Source organism: Leucoraja erinacea, chromosome 18 (genome assembly GCF_028641065.1).
Source record: "Leucoraja erinacea ecotype New England chromosome 18, Leri_hhj_1, whole genome shotgun sequence".
In the NCBI taxonomy this organism is placed as follows: Eukaryota; Metazoa; Chordata; class Chondrichthyes; order Rajiformes; family Rajidae; genus Leucoraja; species Leucoraja erinaceus.
In genome coordinates, this window is record NC_073394.1 from 25,569,206 (window position 1) to 25,590,831 (window position 21,626).

General features: G+C 41.1%; 1 protein-coding gene across 1 annotated transcript in view; it reads left to right on the forward strand.

Moving 5' to 3' along the window:
- The window catches only part of tkfc (triokinase/FMN cyclase), a 36,289-nt gene extending 15,949 nt beyond the window's left edge, over positions 1-20,340 (forward strand). The window contains exons 6-17 of the mRNA XM_055649662.1: positions 11-101; positions 991-1,025; positions 2,221-2,305; positions 4,348-4,437; positions 8,819-8,935; positions 10,458-10,577; positions 11,862-11,999; positions 13,743-13,849; positions 15,928-16,031; positions 17,382-17,415; positions 17,627-17,716; positions 20,011-20,340. Of these exons, the coding sequence (XP_055505637.1) occupies positions 11-101; positions 991-1,025; positions 2,221-2,305; positions 4,348-4,437; positions 8,819-8,935; positions 10,458-10,577; positions 11,862-11,999; positions 13,743-13,849; positions 15,928-16,031; positions 17,382-17,415; positions 17,627-17,716; positions 20,011-20,184 (1,185 nt within the window). The 3' untranslated portion in view covers positions 20,185-20,340. The remainder of the gene's footprint in view (positions 1-10; positions 102-990; positions 1,026-2,220; positions 2,306-4,347; positions 4,438-8,818; positions 8,936-10,457; positions 10,578-11,861; positions 12,000-13,742; positions 13,850-15,927; positions 16,032-17,381; positions 17,416-17,626; positions 17,717-20,010) is intronic.
- The last annotated feature ends 1,286 nt before the right edge of the window (positions 20,341-21,626 follow it).

Genomic DNA, 21,626 nt, shown 5'->3' on the forward strand with positions numbered 1-21,626 from the left:
CTCCTCATTGGGTACAATGGGAATCTGCTTGTCACCTTGTAGCGTCCCTGGATCTGTGCCAACCTTCCACTTGGAACCAGATGAAATGGAACTTGGACTGGGTAAGAGTTTATTCAAAGAACAAAGCTTTGGTTTTCTCCTATCCTCTATTTTACCTGAGATTAACAGCACCATTGCAGCTAATCCAGTCTTGCATCCTTCCACACCCACCATCTCTGAATGGTATCTGGAAGTAAATTCAGGACACGATCATTGGTGAAATTTGGTGTGCACTGTAATACCGTAAACATAGCTTGGCATGATTACGAAGAAATTGCCTTCTTCCTGAAATACTGAGCTTGGAGGTAAACCCAGATAGTTAATGCTAAAAAAATGTATAATATATGCAAGTCATGATGTGTCATACCTTTGCCTTCATATTTACTTGATTCACCAGCATATTAACATTCCCAAGGAAAACTAGGTACACCTGAATGCCAACATATTTTTTCCTACTAATTCAGCAAATTAGCAAGATCATCATCTTGCATTTTTCCAGGAATCATTCTATCTGCCATATCCTTGCCCATTTATCTAGTCTGTTTATATCCTCTGTTGCTGTTCTACATCATCTTTGCATCCCAGATGACTGCTGATCTTGGTATCATTTGGTAATATCTTCAATCCTTCCTCCAAATCTCCAACAGCTGAGGCTGCAGGACTGTTCTCTGCAGCACATTGATGATCAAAGCCTGCCAATGGAAACTTGATTCCTTTAATTGTATTCTTTGTTTTTCTGTGCACTAATTAATCCTCAGTTTGTGTTTATGTATCTAATTTTATTACCTGGTTTTTTTGGTTGCACCATGTTGAAAGCTTCTGAAAGCCCACATTAATTGTTTTGCCTTATCTAATCTGCTAATTATAATGCAAACAAATCTAATAGATTTATCAAATAGAATTTCATTATTTGTAATGTACCTTGACTCTGCACAATCCTTTATTGTTTAGGTATCCATGGAGAAGCTGGCATTGAGCGGATAAAGGTAAGAGCTTTAGTTAGTTAAGCACAAAGAGCTGGAGTAATCTGTGGAAGGAATGGATAGGTGATGTTTCAGGTTGGGTGCGTTGAGTCTCAGGGCCCTGAAGAAGGATCCTGACCCAAAATGTTGTTTATCCATTCCCTCCACAGATGCTGCCCGACCCACTGAGTCATTCCAGCACATTGTGTTTTATTCAAGATTCCAGCATCTGCAGTTCCTTGTGTCTCTGTTTTAAACAGTGAAATATATTCAGGGATGGTAGCCTCATTTCTGAGCTATGGTGTAAATTAGAAGGGACAAAATAATTACTGTAAAATACCTCTGCTTTCCTATTACAACAGAAACAAAACTGTGCATCACTTTACCTGCACTGTGTAACACCATCTCTTCAAAATGCTTAGCAGATTACTTAGATATATGCCACTGCTTTACTTTTAAATGCTTTGAGTGATGCAGTATCGGGGATTCCCCATGTTCCTTCCTTCATTATTGGGTTAGTGTTGTGTTATGAGCAAGGTTTCCTGAAATCATTAGCCTTTATTTAATTACATGGAGCTATTAATATACTTCTAATAGGTGGCTGTGACCCAGCGAGAGCACTTTGAATTGGAAACTTGTGGAAGCAAAATGTTCTTGAAACCTAAGGACTAATTAAGGTTGATGGTGCCAAGTACATTGCCAGATGTCACATTCTTTGAAGGGTATGTTAATCCAATGCCACTCTACGGCCCATGACACAGTTTTGAAGATTTTTCGGCTTGGATGATCAAGATTAATGTTTAATCCAGGATCATTAATCCAATAAAATTAATTAATGTTATTACAATGTTATTTGAGAGGCTATGCAAAGATACCAGAGAACAGTAATGCCAAAGAACACCTTAATTAGTCCTTAGGCTTCAAGAACATTTTGATTCCACAACTTTCCAATTCAAAATGATCTCGCTGAGTCACAACTGCCTATTAGAAGTATATCAACAGCTTCATGTTATTAAATAAAGTAATTCCTTGTATGTGAATACTTGGCAAATAAACTTATTCATTCATTCAATATGCGATATAGGTTGTCTTTTCCATATTATCGTTACTACTCTCTTGTCCCTTTCAAATTCATCCACGTTTTGTTTTTGTGATGTCAATGACACTTCGCTCAATTCCTCACATTATTAGGATAATCATTTGTTATCTCTTCTTGCAGATGGTATCAACTGATGAAGTTGTACAAAAGATAATTGATCACATGCTGGATCCCACCAATGAGTCTCATCTCAGTTTGCAAGCAGGTAAGTACTCCTTCATTCTTGATTAAGGAACTGTGTTAACCCTTGATATATTTTTCATGAAACTAACAGCAAATTCGCTCATGAAAAAATATACAAATGCTGGAGTAACTCAGCGAGCCAAGCAGCATCTAGACGACATGGACAGGTGGCATTTTAAGTCAAGACTCAAAACATCACCTGTCCATGTCCTCCAGAGATGCTGCCTGAATCGCTGAGTTAATTCAGCACTTTGTGTGTTTCTTTTGGACATCAGCATCTGCAATTCCTTGTTTCGACGATTTTAGTCATGTTCATCACCACTGAAAAGTGTGGAAGTCACCAAGGAACATCATCTCAACCCACAAAAAATTGGTAACTCATCAGATGATTCTGAAAACTCCTAGCAGCCTAATCATCCAGTGTGTTAAATGTAACAATCACTGATCACTGGTTCTGAGGAGATGCATCATAAAATCTGGCTAATTGCAGTTTAATATTTGTTCCCAGCCACATTTTGATTAAAAATATAAAATTTATTAGCAAGTGAAGTGGACAGATAGATTAGCTGATACTTTACCTTGTCTACTCATCTGGACGCCCGCAGCGGCGGCTGCGGAGGGTTGAGGTCCGGACCGAGGGGGAAAATGGAGGAGGACTGGCCAAATTTTGTGCCTTCCACCACAGTGATGAATGCTGTGGTGGATGCTTATGTTACATTTTTATTGTGTTTTTGTGTGTTCTTTTTCATTGTACTGCTGCTGACAAATTCATTTAACTTGCACTTTATGTGCAAGACTTTCCTTCGGTCGGTGGGGGCACTGCAAGCCGGCGGCCCTGTCAGCAGCGTGTTAGTCTTTTCAACTTTTTAAATTTATTTAGTGTGTTTTAAAGTATGTTTTTAATGTTTCTTTGTGTGTCTTGTGTGGGGGGGTGAGGGGGAAACAGTTTTGGTCGCCTCCTCCACAAAGAGGCGACTTTTTCCATGTCGTCTCCCCGGTGGCCTAAAATCGAGGATCGGGCGGCCTTTCCCGGAGATGGACAGGTGCGTGGACTCTCGGCGTGGAGTGGGCGAGCCCTCGCCGGGGTTCGCCAGAGGGGAGCGCTCCGTTTCGCTGGCCCGCAGCAGCCGGCAGCCTGAATCCGCGGTCTGCAAAGCTCCAGCTGGCGCGGCGTCCGCAGCCCGCGATCCCTTGTGGGGGACCCGGGAGAAGAAGCTTCCACCGCCGGCCCGCGGCCAACTTTTACTGCAGGCCTGGCGTGGACTTACCATCAGGAGCGGGGTCCCTCGCCGGGGACCCCTGGAGGGGAGCTTCGACTGCCGGCCCTGCGGTCTGCGGTGCTTCTGGCTGCGGCGCAGCGGTAACTTTAAATCTTCGACCGCCGGCCTGTGGCCTACACCAACTACGGTGGGGAAGAGCCGATTCTGGACTTACCTGGACTTTTACCTGTCTGTACATCTGGACGCCAGCAGTGGTGGCTGTGGAGAGTTCAGGTCCCGACCACAGGGGAAAATGGAGGAGGACTGGCCACTTTTGTGCCTTCCACCACATTGATGAATGCTGTGGTGGATGTCTGTGTTAAATTTTTAGTGTGTTTTTGTGTGTTCTTTATCATTGTACTGCTGCTGGCAAATTCATTTCACTTGCACTTTATATGCAATGAGACGAATAAAACTGATTGTATTGTAATGATTGTAAACTGATTGATTGATTGATTGATTGATACAGACATCGGGCTGAGGTAAAGGTTAAAATGTTAAAACTTTTAAAAGAGATAGGAGAGGCAACTTTTTCCACACATGGACAGAGCTGCCAGAAGCATTGGCAATGGGTACGATTGTGACATTTAAAAGACACTTTGGTCATGGATACGATAACTTTGGAGGGATATGGGACAGTGCAGGCAAGTGAGACTAGAATGACCTGCTGAGTTACTCCAGTGCTTTGTTTTACTCAAGATACTAGCATCTGTAGTTATTTGTGTCTTCAACAGCCTTTGCTTCACAAGTTTCAGCTGAAAGTGTTATACTTTTTCACTGAATTTCATTTTATTCTGTGCTCTAGGAGATCATATTGTGCTGATTGTGAACAACCTTGGTGGGTTATCCTGCTTGGAATTGAATATTGTGGCCAATTCTTCAATTCAGTATCTGGGTGAGTTAAAAAGGATTTTCAGCCTAAACTCAATGTTTAAAATAACACTCAAATAACTAAAATAATAGCAATTTGCAAGCTAGATATCAAAGAGAAACCATTGAGTATGGTCTGAATGTAGTTATTTAGACTGGTCAACAGTAGCAAGTGGTGTTCAACCTGACATTTGGACCACTGTTATCTATCATCATCACATCCATCCGTATCTCTATAATTATAAAACATCTTCTCGAAAAAAACGACGCGCCAACGCTAACATTTTCACATATTCCTGTAGAGATTTATCTCGTGAACTCCGAAATTGCCTCATCTGAAAAATTCATGCATTATTTCTCGAGTTATTAATAAAAATGTTCAAAAATCTGAAATACCTTAGAAAATAAAACCGGCTCATGACATGATGGAGTCACAATGGATTTGCTTTGCGTGGCCTGCGCTGTGTTCCACATGCTGCGAGTGACGTCGCCCCCGACCGCTCCCCCATGTACTCAGGCCCTGGAGCCTGGAGCGAGGGAGTATTGCGTTCGGGAACCAACCCTCCTTCCCCCCCCGGGCTCTGGATTGAAGCCGCTGAACACGCCGTCCTTTTGTTGAAGCCCGCCCTGCTGTCCACACTTCCACACTCCCCGCCCTCCCCCCTCATCTTCCCCCCCACACCTCTCCCTCCTCCTCCCCCACAACCCCCAAATTCAACACAGACAGTGCCCGAGGACAGGGTCGAACACAGATCTCTGGCGTGTGACGGAGCAAGTCCACCAGCTGTGCCACTATATTTTATTTTCCAACACACAAAAAATTATATGTTGATAACTTTGGTTACTAAAAAAAAAAGAAACTATCCATTTTCAGTCTTAAATCTCTAAGTGACGCTATGTCCCCCTTTACAGCTACTGTATGTTTTAATTCAGTTCAAGACTATGGGGAAGTACATTGACCATAAAGTTGCTGCCTAAAATTGCCAGAGACCCGGAATTGATCCTGAATATGCATGTTGTCTCTATGGAGTTTGCTCCTTTTCCCTTTGATCGCTTGGGTTTTCGCCGGGTGCTCTTGTTTCCTTCCACATTCCAAAGGTGTGCAGGAACCTTTTTCAGACCAAACCTAAAATGTAATATTTTTGTTTTGTCCAGAGATTCTGTCTGACCTGTTGAGTTACTTCATTATTCTAACTGGGACGTGAGAGAATAAAACACTCTTGACTTACGTCGCTAATGTGTGGGATAGAACTAGTGTAGGGGTGATCGGTGGTCGGCATGGACTCGGTGGGCCGAAGGGCCTGTTTCCACTCTGTATCTTTCAATTAAACTAAAAACACTAAAACCAGAGGAAATCTAAAGAAGGGTCCCTACCCGAAACGTCACCCAATTTCTTCTATCCAGAGATGCTGGCTGCTCCATGGAGTTCCCCCGCACAATTAAAGCATGGAATAGTCTTCACCCACTATATAGCAATGTTACAAAATTCTGAGATTTTAAAAATCAAGTCTGCAATTTATCCCATCAGATAAAGCATAAAAAGAAGTTTAATTTGACACCTAATTCACTTTCATATCTCAAGTATTTAAAAGGTTATGGCCATTTTTATACTCGGAAATTAGCATGTTGTTCCCTATTGATTTTCTATGGACATATCAAAAAAGCTGTAACCGTGGACAGTCAAAAGCCCATAACTTTCTTAAAAATTAAGAGAACTGAATGAAATTTTCAGTTATCATAGATTGAAGCATTCTGAAACAAATATAAAATAATCTTACTTGGATGACCTGAAATTAAAGCATATAATTAGTTAGTTACCCAATTGTAGCTAATTTCAGACTTCAATTACTAGATCTAAACATATATCCATTTCTTAATAAATGATTAACATTTTTAAATAGCCTAAGTGTCCAAATAATATTCACAAATAATTCACAATAAAACATGATTTTTAAATCTCATTGACATTAATTTATAGGCCAAATGGAAGGAATTTAGTGTTCAATTGCTATAAATTAAAGTCCATTTAAATCAGCTTTCTAGTGGGATCCTGTGAACGCGCTGGTTTAGAACGTTCACATTGCGCTAGATTTGTGCCTCAAATGCACAGAAAAATACTGCGGGATATAATGGGCCCAAAATTAGCTACTCGCAACTTTAAACTTTGTATAAAGGGATCTTAAGAAGCCCTTTTTAACGTAAAAATAAACAGCCTACCTTCCGTTTTCCCCTGTATGAGATCCAGCCGGTTGCCGGCGGTCGGGGGTTTAGAGGTTAATTTTTACTACTATAACAAGCATAGAAAGCCCTTAAAACTAAAAATAGCTCCAGCTACGGAATCTTGCAGCGATTTTTCGTTAATAATTAACTAGGCTGAAAAACCTCGATTTGAACAGCCTGGTGAAAAATCGCGTTTTAAACCCGCCCCCCTCTAAACGGCGCCAAAATCGCGCACACGGGCTGGGACAGATTTTCAGCGACGCTTCAGGTAGGCTTTGCAACATACCTACACTATACGTACCCAACCAGGTGCAATTAAATTTAAGGTAGCTCTTTTTTTCCCCAAGAACCCTTTTTTGCTTGAATCCAAATCAAGAGTCTAGAGAGTTTTATTGACATGTGTCCCAGATACGACAATGAAATTCTTGCTTGCTGCAGCAGAACGGAATATGAAAACATAATACAGAACAGGAGATAAAAGTTCAGTGTGTTTTTATACCATAGACCATATGCACAATAAATAAACAGATAAAATGCAATAGGCTGTTATTTTTTGGTGTTTGGTGGTGGTGGGTCCACTCCTGTTTAAATTCCATTTCGAATATTTTTGGATGACCAGGAAACCAAGAAGCAAGAGTTACTTCAGGGAGTTACTCCAGCTCCAGCGAGTGATTCTGTGTTGGTTTTCAGCGGTCGCGGCGAGGCGGCGTCCGGACAGCAATGGCGGCGAGATCTCCCACAATGCAAGGGGGGGAAGAAAGTGGCCGACGCCAACCGGCTGCCGTGGCAGTGCGCATGTGCAGGGCGACCGATCATGTGCTGGCCGTGGTTGTGCGCATGTGAAGGGGGAGAATGTGCAGGTCGCGGCAGTGCGCAAGTGTAAGGCGGGCAGCCGTGCCAGTGGATGAGGAGTGAGTGGAGATTGGAGCCCGGCGGCCCGGACTCCAGAGAGAAGGTATAGGCGACATTTCGGGTCGACTCCCTTGAGACTGAAGAAGGGTCTCGACCCGAAACGTCGCCTATTCCTTCTCTCCGTAGATGCTGCCTCACCTGCTGAGTTTCTCCAGCATTTTTGTCTCCCTTTGATTTTCCAGGTGAGGCAGAGGTTCACCTGCACCTCCTCCAACCTCATCTACTGCATCCGCTGTCGTAGGTGTCACCTTCTCTACATCGGCGAGACCCAGCGTAGGCTCGGCGACCGCTTCGCCCAACACCTCCGCTCAATCCGTACTAACCAATCTGATCTCCCGGTTGCCCAGGACTTCAACTGTCCCTCCCATTCTGAATCTGACCTTTCTGTCATGGGCCTCCTCCATGGCCAGAGTGAGGCCCAGCGTAAATTGGAGGAACAACACCTCATATTTTGCTTGGATAGTTTACACCCCAGCGGTGTGAACATTGACTTCATCAATTTCAGGTAGTCCTTGCTTTCTCCCTTCTTCCCCTCCCCTTCCCAGCTCTCCCACACAGCCTACTGTCTCTGCCTTTTCCTTTCTTTTCCCCTTCTCCCCCACCCTCGCCCCCCACCCCAACATCAGTCTGAAGAAGGGTCTCGACCCGAAACGTCGCCTACTCCTTTTCTCCATAGATGCTGCCTCACCCGATGAGTTTCTCCAGCATTTTTGTCTACTTCCAGCATCTGCAGTTCTTTCGTAAAAATAAAGAGGATAATTAGTCTGCTAAAACTGTATGTTGTAGATTCCCTTTCCCCAGTCCCTTTTTCTGCCTTTTGATACTTGAATTTGCACATTCTCTCACACACATACGTGCTCCGCATTGACAGGTCCTTTGCTTCTGCGCTTTCACTTTCACTCTTGATCTGTTACTCCCACCAATGCATCACGATTCTTCTTAATGATACTTTTATCTAAATTTGTTCAATAATCCTTGAGTTCTCAGACATTTAGTCATACCTTTCACTTATTATTCTTTTTTCGTAGTCCTAAGTAGTAAAAATGCACGTTCTCACCTATGATCATCTCAGTCCACAGAATTAAAGGGGTAACTACCAAGTTCATTAAGATAGTCCTGCCACTGATTCACTTTTGTTCTCTGCTATCTTTATCTTTCACGAAATGAATGTATGTTTTGTAATGGAGGTCTTCTATCAAGAGGATTCTTTAAACATTTATGATAATGTGGAATGATAATGACACACATGATTTTTCTTGATTTTTGTTTCTCAGAGAGTAAGGAGTTCATTATTGAAAGGGCTTATGTTGGATCCTTTATGACAGCCTTACAAATGGGAGGAACTTCTCTGACTCTGATGCATGCTGATCCGGAACAACTGCAATTCCTGGGTGAGTGTTTCTGAGTGAGAACAGTCACAAATAAATGATAATTTTCTCCATAGTATACTTAGTTCCAAACCCTCTTTTTAAATTATTTTAGGTGGGGTAGATATTAGGTCAAGGCAGGGATACTGTTCACAGGGTATATGTTCTACAGATTGGGCATGCTGTTCTACAGTCAGAGTTTTGGGAGCAGGCCTTCAATGTTGAACAGGACATTAACCTGTTGAAATCCTGTGAATGGGTTACTCTACTTAGTATAGGTAGTCCTGCACCTGAGAGGCATGGCAAAGATTCCATCTAGGAATATCAATGTCCTGATGGCCAACTAGTTCAACTACATCCCACATTTTTTCCAACACAGTATAGAATTTGGGGATATGTTCCTAATTTTGGTGCACCGTCTTCTTGCTTGAGAACCATTTTATTGTTCTATGTCTGTCATGTTGAACATTTCCTTTCTTCAGTTATTCATACTGTCTATTTTGCAATTAAGAAATGAAAATGTCCATAATTGCCAATTGTCAGTGAACGGTTGATCAGACTGTTACCTGCACTGAATATGGTGGAAATAAACTAGTGTCTCTCTTTTGATTAGAAATGTAATTGCTGTATTTTAGAAGGAAACATTAATAGTTGTTTTTTCTCACATGCCTCAATTTTTAAAAGCCTCTCTCTGATCATAAACTTTGTACTTTTTTTTAAAAGCTTACCACATTTCTCACCATTTAATAATCTTTACACCTTGATTCAGGCCCTGCTGTAGAATGCAGTGACCACAGTTTGGTTAATATCAAAAAAATAGACTGAGTGCTGGAGTAACTCAGCGGGTCAGGCAGCATCTCTGGAGAACATGGATTGGTGATATTTCGTGTTGAGACCCTTCTTCAAACTGATTGTGGTTGGGTCTTGGGGGTAAGAAAGCTAGGCAAAAGTAGGGGGGGGGGGCAAGACAATGTATGGCAGTTAATAAATAAACACAGGCGAGCAGGGGTGGTGTGATTTTGATAGGCCAATGATTAACAAAGGCCAGAGATTTAAAAACCGACTGAGACAAAAGAGCTGTGAATTGTATGGAGAGGGGGAAAATAGATGCAAGTCTAGGTGGAGCACAGGAGAGGGTGGAGAAGAAAATGGAGGTGGGAGGGTTGTTATAGGTTACCTAAAATTGGATAATTCAATCTTCATACTGCAGGGTTGTAAGCTATCCAGTGGAATATGAGGTGCTGTTTCTCCAGTTTGCACATGGCCTCACTCTGTCAATGGAAGATGCCCAGACCAGAAAGGCCCATATAGGAATGGGAAGGGAGTTAAAATGATTAGCAGCAGTTACGCCTTGGTAGACCAAGTGCAAGTATTCGGCGAAACAGTCGCAGAGCCTATGATGGATGCAGAGGTTGGTGGGGTGAAAGGTGAACCAATGGACCTCTATCAATGTCTGTTGGGGGAGGAGGAGGATTGAGTGAGAGTTTGAACAGAAATACAGGACACAGGGGAGACATGTGTGACATACACTATTCTGCTCCTACAGATGCATACACTTCAGCTCCTGGATGGCCTAATGTATCAAAAAGAAGTTTGGCAAAAAGATCCAGGACTGTAAATATCCCTAATTTGGAATATGAGGATACAGATAAAACTCCTGGGTCAGGTAGGTGTTATTTGTATGGAGTGTGAAAGTGTACCTGTACAATACAATACAAAATAAGTCTGAAATGACTAAAGAATGTAAATAACCAATGCCAATAACAAAGTTGGTAACGGAGAAAGAATAAGTAAAACTAGTGAGAGCTGGAGTAATTGGCAAGAGTGATTACACAATACACGAAAAGGAGTAAAACAAAACAAATAGTGTAATTTATTTACATCATTCAAATTAAGTTACATGGGTATAACAAATTAATGAACTTTTCAAGATACAATTGATGTGTACTTAAGCTTTGATACATGTGAATTATGTTTCTACTGTGAGAAGATAAATAATTTGCCATCAAACAACTATGTAACCACATTATTTTGGGAATTAGTGGCCTATTTCAACAATGGATGCATTTTTATTTTGGAACCATTGGATTAGATTATTACTCTTTCCTTTGAGTCAGATACATGGCATTGGTAGACTGGGCAATGTTTAAGGACTCGAGGACTCGGCACCAGATCTGAAGAAATATACTGGGGTTGTTACTGACTTCATAAGGAAATGTGTAGAGGAGTATATTGCCACCAAGACTATCTGTGTTCCCTAACCAGAAGCCTGTTATTAACTATGACGTCCAGAATCTACTGAGGACCAGATTTCCGGCATTCAAGTCTTGAAATACAAAATCATAAAAGAAGTCCATCTACGACTTTGAGAAGGCCAATGAGAAATCAAAGAATCTTTTGGTCTAAACTGGAGGATCAGGCATACATTTAGCATCTGTGGCTTGCATGTCATTATAAGGTGAAATCACGTGGCTCAAGTGACAATGATGTAGCAACGAGCTCATTGGTTTTATGATCGCTTCATTGATGTACCTTCTTGCCCCTCCACTGTCGGTGCTGTGATCTCAGTCTTTGGGACCAACGTCAGAAGTTCCTTCACGATGGTGAAAAACCCTCAGAAAATATATGATGGGGTACCTAGCTGCATTCTTAAAACTTACATGAACCAACTGCCTGGAGTTTTAGCAGGCATGTTCAACCTCTCATTACAACAGTCTGACGTCCCCACCTGGTTTTAAAGGACACCTATAAAAAATGTGAGAAATACTGAGTAGTCAGTCAGTCAAGTTGTGGTGAGAAGCAAGAATTTTTTGTATAGACATCATTTTCTGTTCAAAGGTAGATGACATATAATTGGTAATTAATTTTTTCAATGCCTTCCATTAAGGTAGAGATGTTTATTTTAATTTCCAGAATATTAGTGAAGCACTTAATTTAAACTGCTTTTCAGGTCCTTTTGTGGATAAGGTGCGTTCAGTCCTGGATATGGTTTCCACCACTTTGCTTCAAATGGAAGAGGAACTGAATGAACTGGATCGAGAAGCAGGAGATGGTGACTGTGGCAGTACACACACAAGAGCAGCTCATGGTCAGTTACTAAAATAACATCTCTGGAAATTTAGGGGAAACATAGTTCAAAATTGTTAGTAGTTGAATGTTGACCAAAAGTCAATAATTTGTACCATCATCTAATTTTAAACCATGCTAAAGAGATGAATCAGTAATTTATCTGTTGACAGAATGATGGCTCTCAATTACTCATTCAGAAAAATAATTGTATACAATGTCATTCAGTCCATTCACATCTACAATAAGGGTCCTAGCATAGTTTCTGTGATAAGGGGGAATTAAATTGATTGAGTGGTCAATATCAATGAAGATAAGCCAGGTCAGAGTACATTGAGATGAGGATACAAGAGAGGCAATTTAAATCTATTTGCATTAATAGGGGGAAATCATGTTTATAAACATCAATGGGCTAGGGATGATTATGCAACTAAACTAGTTCATTAGTGAGGTGGTGGGCAAAACGATATAAAACATGGCCCACTTTTGAGAGAATGTGAAGATGTCATGAGTAATGAGCAAGGCAAAGGTTTGCCCATGGATGGGCACAAAGAGCTGTCTCAATAAAATTGAGGGTGGAAATAAACCACAGAATAAGTATCTAGAAACTGTTAGTTTACCAAAAAAAAGACACAGTGCTGGAGTAATTCAGCGGGCCAGACAGCATCTTTGGAGAACACGGATAGGTGTTGTTTCGGCTCAGGACTCTCCATATAACCATATAACAATTACAGCACGGAAACAGGCCATCTCGACCCTTCTAGTCCGTGCCGAACACGTAACCTCCCCTAGTCCCATATACCTGCGCTCAGACCATAACCCTCCATTCCCTTCCCATCCATATAACTATCCAATTTATTTTTAAATGATAAAAACGAACCTGCCTCCACCACCTTCACTGGAAGCTCATTCCACACAGCTACCACTCTCTGAGTAAAGAAGTTCCCCCTCATGTTACCCCTAAACTTCAGTCCCTTAATTCTCATGTCATGTCCCCTTGTTTGAATCTTCCGTACTCTCAGTGGGAAAAGCTTTTCTCTGTCAACTCTGTCAACTCTCCTTCAGACTTTGTAAAAATCTCATGGATATGCAAGAGAATAATCCATGTACTTGATTCTATGTCGTGAACTAAATCGTGTTGAAAGCTTTTCATTTGTATGTTTATTCAAATATCTTGTGAATTCCTAATACGATGTGAGTGAGTTGTGCCAACGGGAAATGGAATTTTGCACAACTCATGCCATAATATTTATTGGATGCTGTTAGACATCACTGCATATTTCTGGGTGCCTCTGTACCTCAGTTCATCAACCGTGTGTGTTTAAGGGCCTGTCCCACTGTACGAGGTAATTCAAGAGTTCTCCTGAGTTTTCCCCTGATTCAAACTCTGAGAATGTCAGTAGCAGGTCCATCGGAGTTTGTGGATGTCTCCTAGCAGCTCGTACGAGTAACGCTAGGTACTCGGGGAAATCCGGTAAATTCGTGACGTTTTTTCAACACTTAAAAATATCCACAAGTAAAAAAATACTCGTGATGAAAAAAATTGTTACTTTTTACTCGTACGAGCCGCTACGAGACATCCAATAACTCCTACGGACCCGCTACGGACATTCTCCGAGTTTGGGGGAAAACTCGGGAGAACTCTTGAATTACCTCGTACAGTGGGACAGGCCATTTACTGAATTAATATTTTTTTTAATGTACAAAAGATATTGTGCTACGAGGCTATTTCAAGGTAGTATCTGAGAATGTTTATTACTTACAGCCATTAAGGAGTTCCTGACATCAGATGCAGTTCCTGGCAACGGTTATAAGCTCCTTTTGCGTCTAGGTAAAGTGATTCGAGACCAAATGGGTGGGACTTCAGGAGCGGTATGTCCAAATCTTAATTCGATTTCTAATCAATAAATGAAGGAAAAAGATGAAGTAACAAAATATGCCCTGAGGTTAAGATAAAAGCCCAGTGATTTAATAGATTTGTTTCCAGCCACACCTATGTCAGATTAAAATATGTGAAGATGAAAAATCTTTATAATTCAACTATTCATTCTAAATTATGCGCACACGATGCCAGTCTTTCTCTTGCAATGCTATTTTTCAATCTAAACCTTACAGCAGCATCATCACTGCTGCAATGTATACCTTTCACAGAGATAAAAATCTTGATTATTGTGGTTTCCTTTCTACAGCAATTAATCTTGCAGAAGTTAACATGTTGATTGCATTCCATTAAATATCAAGCAGAATTTTTCAGGGTTTCACTTTAGCTGATAGCATAGAGAACGATTAAATATATCTGAGTTATCAAGACTTTTTATTGTATGGCAACTGATGATGTTACTGTTAACATTAGTTTGTTGTCCATCTGAATTACAAGATGGCAAATTTATATTGATTTGTTTATTCCCAATATTTGTTTTCTGTCCCATAACCAATTCTCAATCTCTCTCACTATAATTCCTAATTCTGTGCTCTCTAATCTTGTTGACCAACTTCCTGTATGGGACTTTCTGAAAATCTAAGTACACTCCAGTTATTGATTTTATTTTTCCCCTTATTTTCCTAACAACAGACTAGCCAAACATATTCTTAAATACATGTTGGCTCTTCTGTCATTTTATTATTTTTAAATGTTTTATTAGTACATTTGTCATTATAGATTTAAGTATTTTGTTTCCTACTGACATTTTGACAGCAGGTGGGTAGTTCCCTGTCTTCTCTCTTCCATGTTTCTTAATTAACAAGGTCAAATTGGCTACCCTCCATTCTACAGGAACAATTCCAGAATCTATAGGTTTGGAATATAATAACTGGATTATTCAGTGACTAAAGCCACTTCTTTCGAACTCTGTACATATAAATCAACATGTTATTGGAATTTATCAGCTTTCAAGCTCGCCAATTTCTCTAGTATAATGTTGTGCCTAATACATAGTTCCATCCATTCTTCTTGTACGACTGTTTATTCCCTATTGTATTTGATCGTTTGTGTTTTATTCCATGAATGAAGATGCAAAGTAATTATTTTCTAATTCTCCATATTAAATTATTTTGTCCCTTTGTGCATAGACTCACACTTGCCACTGCTAATTCTTTGCTTTATATGTATTTATATACTCTTTCAGTCATTTTTGTTTCTCGTCAGCCTATTCCTCTGGTCCATTCTTTGGAAAGTGAACCAAAATGCCACACACGTGACCAGATATCATCACAAAGTGATACATTAAAAACATTATTGTAAGAGATTAATCTTATTCATTGCTATTTTCCTACCTACAGAACAATAATGCATGTTTGCTAAAGATATGAAAATTCTTGCTTTTTCAAGTTCAGTCTGTAAAATGCTTCCGTCTGTAGTCATACACGTAACCAGTCATATTTCATCTCTGACCCTAAACAAACATTGTCAGCATCTATCCATACATTATTAAAATTCTCATCGTGTGTGTGTGTCTGTGTCTGTATGATGCCGAAAAGGTAGATGGACGAGAACCATGATAGCACTACAATTTGTGGACCACCTTACTCACCATTGTCGTGTGGTGTATCAAGTTTTGTTCAGATTGATGGTATATTGATGGTATATATCAGTGGACCCCTGAGAATGGATAAATACGTTGTATTGAAAAGCCCTTGATGTTCATAGGTCTTTACTGGATGAAATGATAAATGATCAATAATGGGCAGATTTTTTAATTATTTGAGAACTGTAGTTAATAAGGAAATAATATTAAAACTTGTTCCAGTAGTTGTGTTTGGGATATTGAGAACCTGCACATCTTTTTCCAGTGTTTTGGAAAATTGATGTTAGTTAATCAGTGCCTTATTAATTTAATCCAATTAAAGAGATAATTTCATTCCACTCAATAAGACTGAGTTCACACGTTACTAATTTTTAATATTTTAAAATTGATTTGGAACTATATAATGAAATGCCCTTTCTGTTGTAGCTGTACAGTATTTCCTTGATTGCAGCAGCACCAAATCTAAAAACCAACAACAATCCCTCCGCCTGGTCAGCAGCTTTGAATTCTGGGATTGGAGCAATAAAGAGGTTAGTTTGTACAATCTTACTGGGACAAAAAATATAAATTTTGTGAAAGGTGGACATGAAAAGTGAGTAAAGAGAACGTGTATGAGATATTTATGTTTTACTAGACCAAGCGGGACCCGTTGGGTCCTGTCTCCTCAATGCGCGGTTTCGAAGGGGGGGGCGGGGGGGGCCTGCGATGTCACACACACACACACACACACACACACACACACACACACACACACACACACACACACACACACACACACACACACACACACACACACACACACACTAACCACCCCAACACACACACACTAACCACCTCCAACACACACACACTAACCACCTCCAACACACACACACACTAACCACCCCCAACACACACACACACTAACCACCCCCCTGTATATTATATTATTATTCATTGGCTGAGGCAGCGGGCAGAGGACAGGGGACAGAGGTAGCGGGTAGAGCCCGAGGACAAAGGCAGCGGGTAGAGGGCAGAGGCAGAGAGCGGCCATGCGCCGACACAAGGACCCCGAGTGTGGGGGCGGGCAAGAGAGCGAGCATCAACCGAAGGACTGCGAGTTGGGCCGCCGCAGTCTTCAGCTATGATCTTTGGTCTTCAGTCGACGGCCTGATTTCATCTCCGGCTGCGTCTTTTGAATATAACGGGGGAGAGGGGTGACGTCACTCGCAGCGCGAGGAAGAAGACGCAGACCCATTGTGACGTCATCAGCGAAAGACAGTCGTTTTTAAATTCAAAGTTTTGTCAGATTTTTAAACATTTTCATTAATAACTCGAGAAATAAAGGATGACATTTTCAGATAAGGCGATTTTGGACTCCAGGGGGAAAATATCTACCGGAATATGTAAAAATTTTACCGTTACTGCATCGTTTTTCACAAAGATGTCAACACACACACACACACACGCAAACACACACACCCAAGATCAGAGTTTTATAAGTATAGAATAGAAATGAGGGAATAAATGTACATCAGAGAACAATATAGTAGCAGAGAATAATCTGGAAATTCAGAACCTGCAGATAATTGCAGACAATTTGTTATAGCTCAATTGCCTGTAATCAATGGCATTAAATAATAATCTCAAAAATTATGAATGGAAGAAAATAATTGGTTGTGTGTGAGCTACCTTCATGTTTTTTGGACACAGTTACATCATAATTGAATGAGATCATTTATTAAATAGTATAGTTAAACTTTGTAATGTTTTTCAGAATGGAAATTAAGCTGAAAACTTGGAGATTCAGAATAAATCTTCAAAATACATTGAAAATATTGTTTAAGGGTAGAAACAATGATACTTGTCAAAAATAGTCTAATATTGTTATTTCTGCACAGGTATGGAGGTGCAGAACCAGGAGACAGAAGCATGGTGAGTTGTGCCATTTATACTTGAACACATTCAAATAAATGGAAATGCAGAGGAAAAACAGATATTACAGGAAACTAGAAGAATATTTAATCTCAATTGTTCATCTTGCATTAATTTGAAGGGATGTTGTACCAGTAGTTTAAGTGTTAGCTGAACCATCATAGTACAGGCATGAATTCTAAATAATGTTACATTTTGGCCTCCATGCTAGCTTGACCCGCTCTGTGCTGCTGCAGAAGAACTTCGCAATATGACAGATGAAAGTGGCAATGAAATGCAAGTCTTGGCTGAGGCAGTGCAGGTAAGAGACAACCTGTTCTCTAATGCATGTTAGGGAAACAAGTATCAGGTCCTGTTCAGGCCAATTTCAGTTCTCCTGTTGGAGAACAATGAAGTCAGATAAAGGTTTATTTGGATCTATTGACATTTTTGGCCTGCTGACACAGTCTTGGGTAAAAGGAGAGAGATTATTCTTTAGACTAAATTCCCACTATCAGAAGTTAAAGAATGTTATTTTTTCTCCTTCTCTTGCTCACCTTTTATTGCAATAATCTCTGCATCTAATGCATGTCCTGAAAGGATGTAATAATAGATTCTACTATTAAGCTGAAATTTATTTAGAACAAGACCAAGTGGGACCCGTTGTGCCCCGTCCCCTCAATGCGCAGTTGCGGGGGGGGGGGGGGCTGCGGCATCACACACACACTAACCACCCCACCCCCCCCCCCTTGTTATTATATTAATATTCATTAATATTTAATTAAGAGAGAGACAGAAGGAACTGCAGATGTTGGTTTACCAAAAAAGACACAAGATGTTGCAACTCAGTGGGTCAGACAGCATTTTTGGAAGACGTGGATCAAGACCCTTCAGATTTATTTAGTTAGCTAGATTTAAATCCCACAGATGCCTTAGAGAGATTTGAACACCTCTCTCTGGTTCCCTTCACTATCAAGCACATAGTTTACTGATCAGAAACATTGACCTGTGGAGTAAATCTGACAATTCCAATTTAGAAAATATCCAATGTTGAAATGTTGTAGTAAATTAGTGGCTTTGGCACAAAGTGACCATGGAGCACTTGGAATCCTCAGCGTCAAAATCGTTTGTAATATAAGAGATCAGTTCCCCACCTGCTTGCTTCCATTCACATTCTGGAACCAGGTCTATGGTTCTCTTCCATTGTTTTCCATTGTTTGTTTTACAATCATGATATAAATCCAAATTGAAATCTGCACACTTGTTCATCTAAATATATTAAACCTGGGAGCTTTGTCGAACAGCAGCCAGGTTCTGGGACCTTTAAAAATGTAGTCAAATGATGTCAAATGTATTATAATGGAGCAGGTCAATGAATTAACTCCCCTTCCCATCCAAAACTGATCTTTTTGTCCATGGCTTGCTCCACTGTCAGTACGATGCCAAACGCAAATTACAACCCAGGATTTGAACATTGATTTTCTTAATTTCAAGTAATTCTTTCATTCGCTCCTTTTCCCCATCCCCCGCCCTATCCACTCACGCAGAGCCCCCAACTGTGCAGGTGCGGCGGGAGATGAAGGGGATAGAGAGGGTGAGGGGGGTAGAGAGGGAGGGTAGAGGGAGAGGACAGAGGAGGAGGGGGTTAGAGAGAGGGAGGTAGAGTCAGAGGAGGGTGGTAGAGTGGGAGGGAGGGTAGTGAGAGAGTTGGTAGAGAGGGGGAGTGAGGGTAGAGAGGGAGGGGGCGTGAGAGGAAGTATAGACATTTGAACAACTCTCCCTGTCCCCTCCTCTTCCTCAACTACCCAGGATTTTTTCCTCTCCTCCACTCCCTTAATCTCTCCCTCGCGTCTTCGAGCAGAGCTGATGGAGCTGGTCTTAGCGGGTCCGAGCCAAGCGGGGCCGAACGGGTCCCAGTGTAGCCGAGCGGGGCCGAATGGGTCCCAGCAGGGCCGAGCGAGTTGGAGTGCTGTTGTGCCCCTCGTAGGGGGGGGTAGAGAGGGTGAGGGGGTAGAGAGAGGGAGGTTAGAGTGGGGGGGGGAGGGCGAGGGATCCCAGCTGGGCCGAGCGGGTTGAAGTGCTTGAGTCCCCCTCCCGCACGGAGTGTCCCATCCTGTCTTGCGAGTCAGTCGGAATTTTTTCCTTCAAAATGAGAGCTTGGAAAACTTTAATATTTTGAAGCCGTTTTAAAAGGTTAGTAACTTGTGAAATATAGGTTGAAATGCGACAGGAAGATATTTATCCCATCCACGGAAAAAATGTGAGTAGCATGTGTGAAAATGGGAAGGCTGTGGCCTAGCGTTTGGAAGAAGATAGGAATTAAGGAGATTGACAGAAAGCTGACACAACCCTGGCCCACACACACACAAGAACAAAGGGAAGAGTTATAGTATAATATAGATAGATATCTTTGCCTATCTGACACAAAGTAAGTAATTACAAATGTAAGTAGCTAAACCAAATATCAACACAGTACATGATGTATGGAATACCGGATTGTCTGTATGCAGTTTGATACAGGCCAGTTACACTAATCCCAACAGTGGGTTAAACAGTATAGTTACGGATTTGCAAAATGAGTACTGTTTACTTTTTATTTCTTCTTTCTGTCTCCAGAAAGCTGAAGCAGCTGCAGAATCCACCAAAAGTATGAAGGCAAATGTTGGTCGGGCAAGCTACATCTCTTCAGCCCAACTTACCCGACCTGATCCTGGTGCTGTGGCCTCTGCAGCCATTTTGAAAGCCATCTTAACTGCTCTTAAACAGCCCACTCAAAACATTCAAGAATGAAGAGTTTTTTTAGAGTTGTGAAGTCCGTATTTGTAAATACAAGCTTTTTGCTTGAGATTTCTAATTTGCCTCATTATGATTAAATGTATTATAATACATGGAAGAAGCTTGAAATAGCCCACTTTGTACAATTAATTAAATTGGTGTATTTCTTTATTGATTCGTTATTTGTACTTAATTCACAACCTTGACTAGAAATTATCTTGCCCCTGATTACTATAGCCATGGGCGGAAATCGCTTTTAAAACATGGGTGGACACAATTGCCTGGCGGCCTGGTGACAGGTGTGCATGACCACTAATAATTTTATCACCTCCCATCAAATGTTTCTTTATATATCAGGGCTCTCGCTTAACTTGTTTTCCCTGTTTTTTAGGGAAAACAAGTTAAGCAGCTTTTTAGGTTGCCAAATGACAGTTTAGGTGGTCATTTAAGATGGCATGACGCGTGCGATAATGTGCTCGGACGAAGCGCGTAGTTACCAGTCGGATATATACTCAATGAAGCATTCACATATTATTTCTGCTTCAAATAAATCACAAATTAAACATTCAGCAATCAAGGCATGATATATCCCACAATGACATGCAGCAAAATTATAAGACAGTATCTCAACTCTTTCTACACATTGCAATTAATGCAATTTCTATTAGTTCTTTCCACTTCCAAACAAAAATGTGGTTGGATTATTCAGCGTATAATCAACCTGTGTCAATAAATCCTGGACCATGGTAACATATATGCGTACGTATAATTGTGAATGTTCATTAAATAACTACAGTACTGATATTCCATATTAAGAGCATTGATTTGCCGTTAAAATGAATTCTGTAATAACGTGTCAACGGTAGCAGTGACAATCACACACTGCGGTTTTAATGTTTCACGTGTTCACGATTTAATTAATCCATCTTTATGGATTAAAACAAATAATAACATTGGGAATTAAAACACATTTGATTGTATTCCGTTATCAAACATAGTCAATGTTCGCTCTGAAGACATTTCCAGGACAATAGGGTCAGGGAGGGGTGTGTGTGAATCAGTGCGGGGTGGATAGACGACGGGTGGTTAGAAGGCAGTCGGTGCAGAATGGATGGATTGAGGCAGGTGAATTAGTACGTGTTGATTGGAGGAGGTAAAATTGTGAGGGGAGAGCACAGGCGATGTCAGTGGTGTTGAATGGGGGGATTCAGTACGGGATGGATGGGGGTAGACAAAAGTGCTGGAGAAACTCAGCGGGTGAGGCAGCATCTATGGAGCGAAGGAAATAGGCAACGTTTCGGGTCGAGACCCTTCAGACTGTCCCCCCCCCCCCCCATTCTTCTTGAATGGGGGGGATCAGTACAGGATGGATGGGGGGGGGGGGGGGAGAGATCAGCGCAGGATGAATGGGGGGGGTCCCAGGATAAGGGGGGGGGGGGAGTGGAGGCGGCATACAA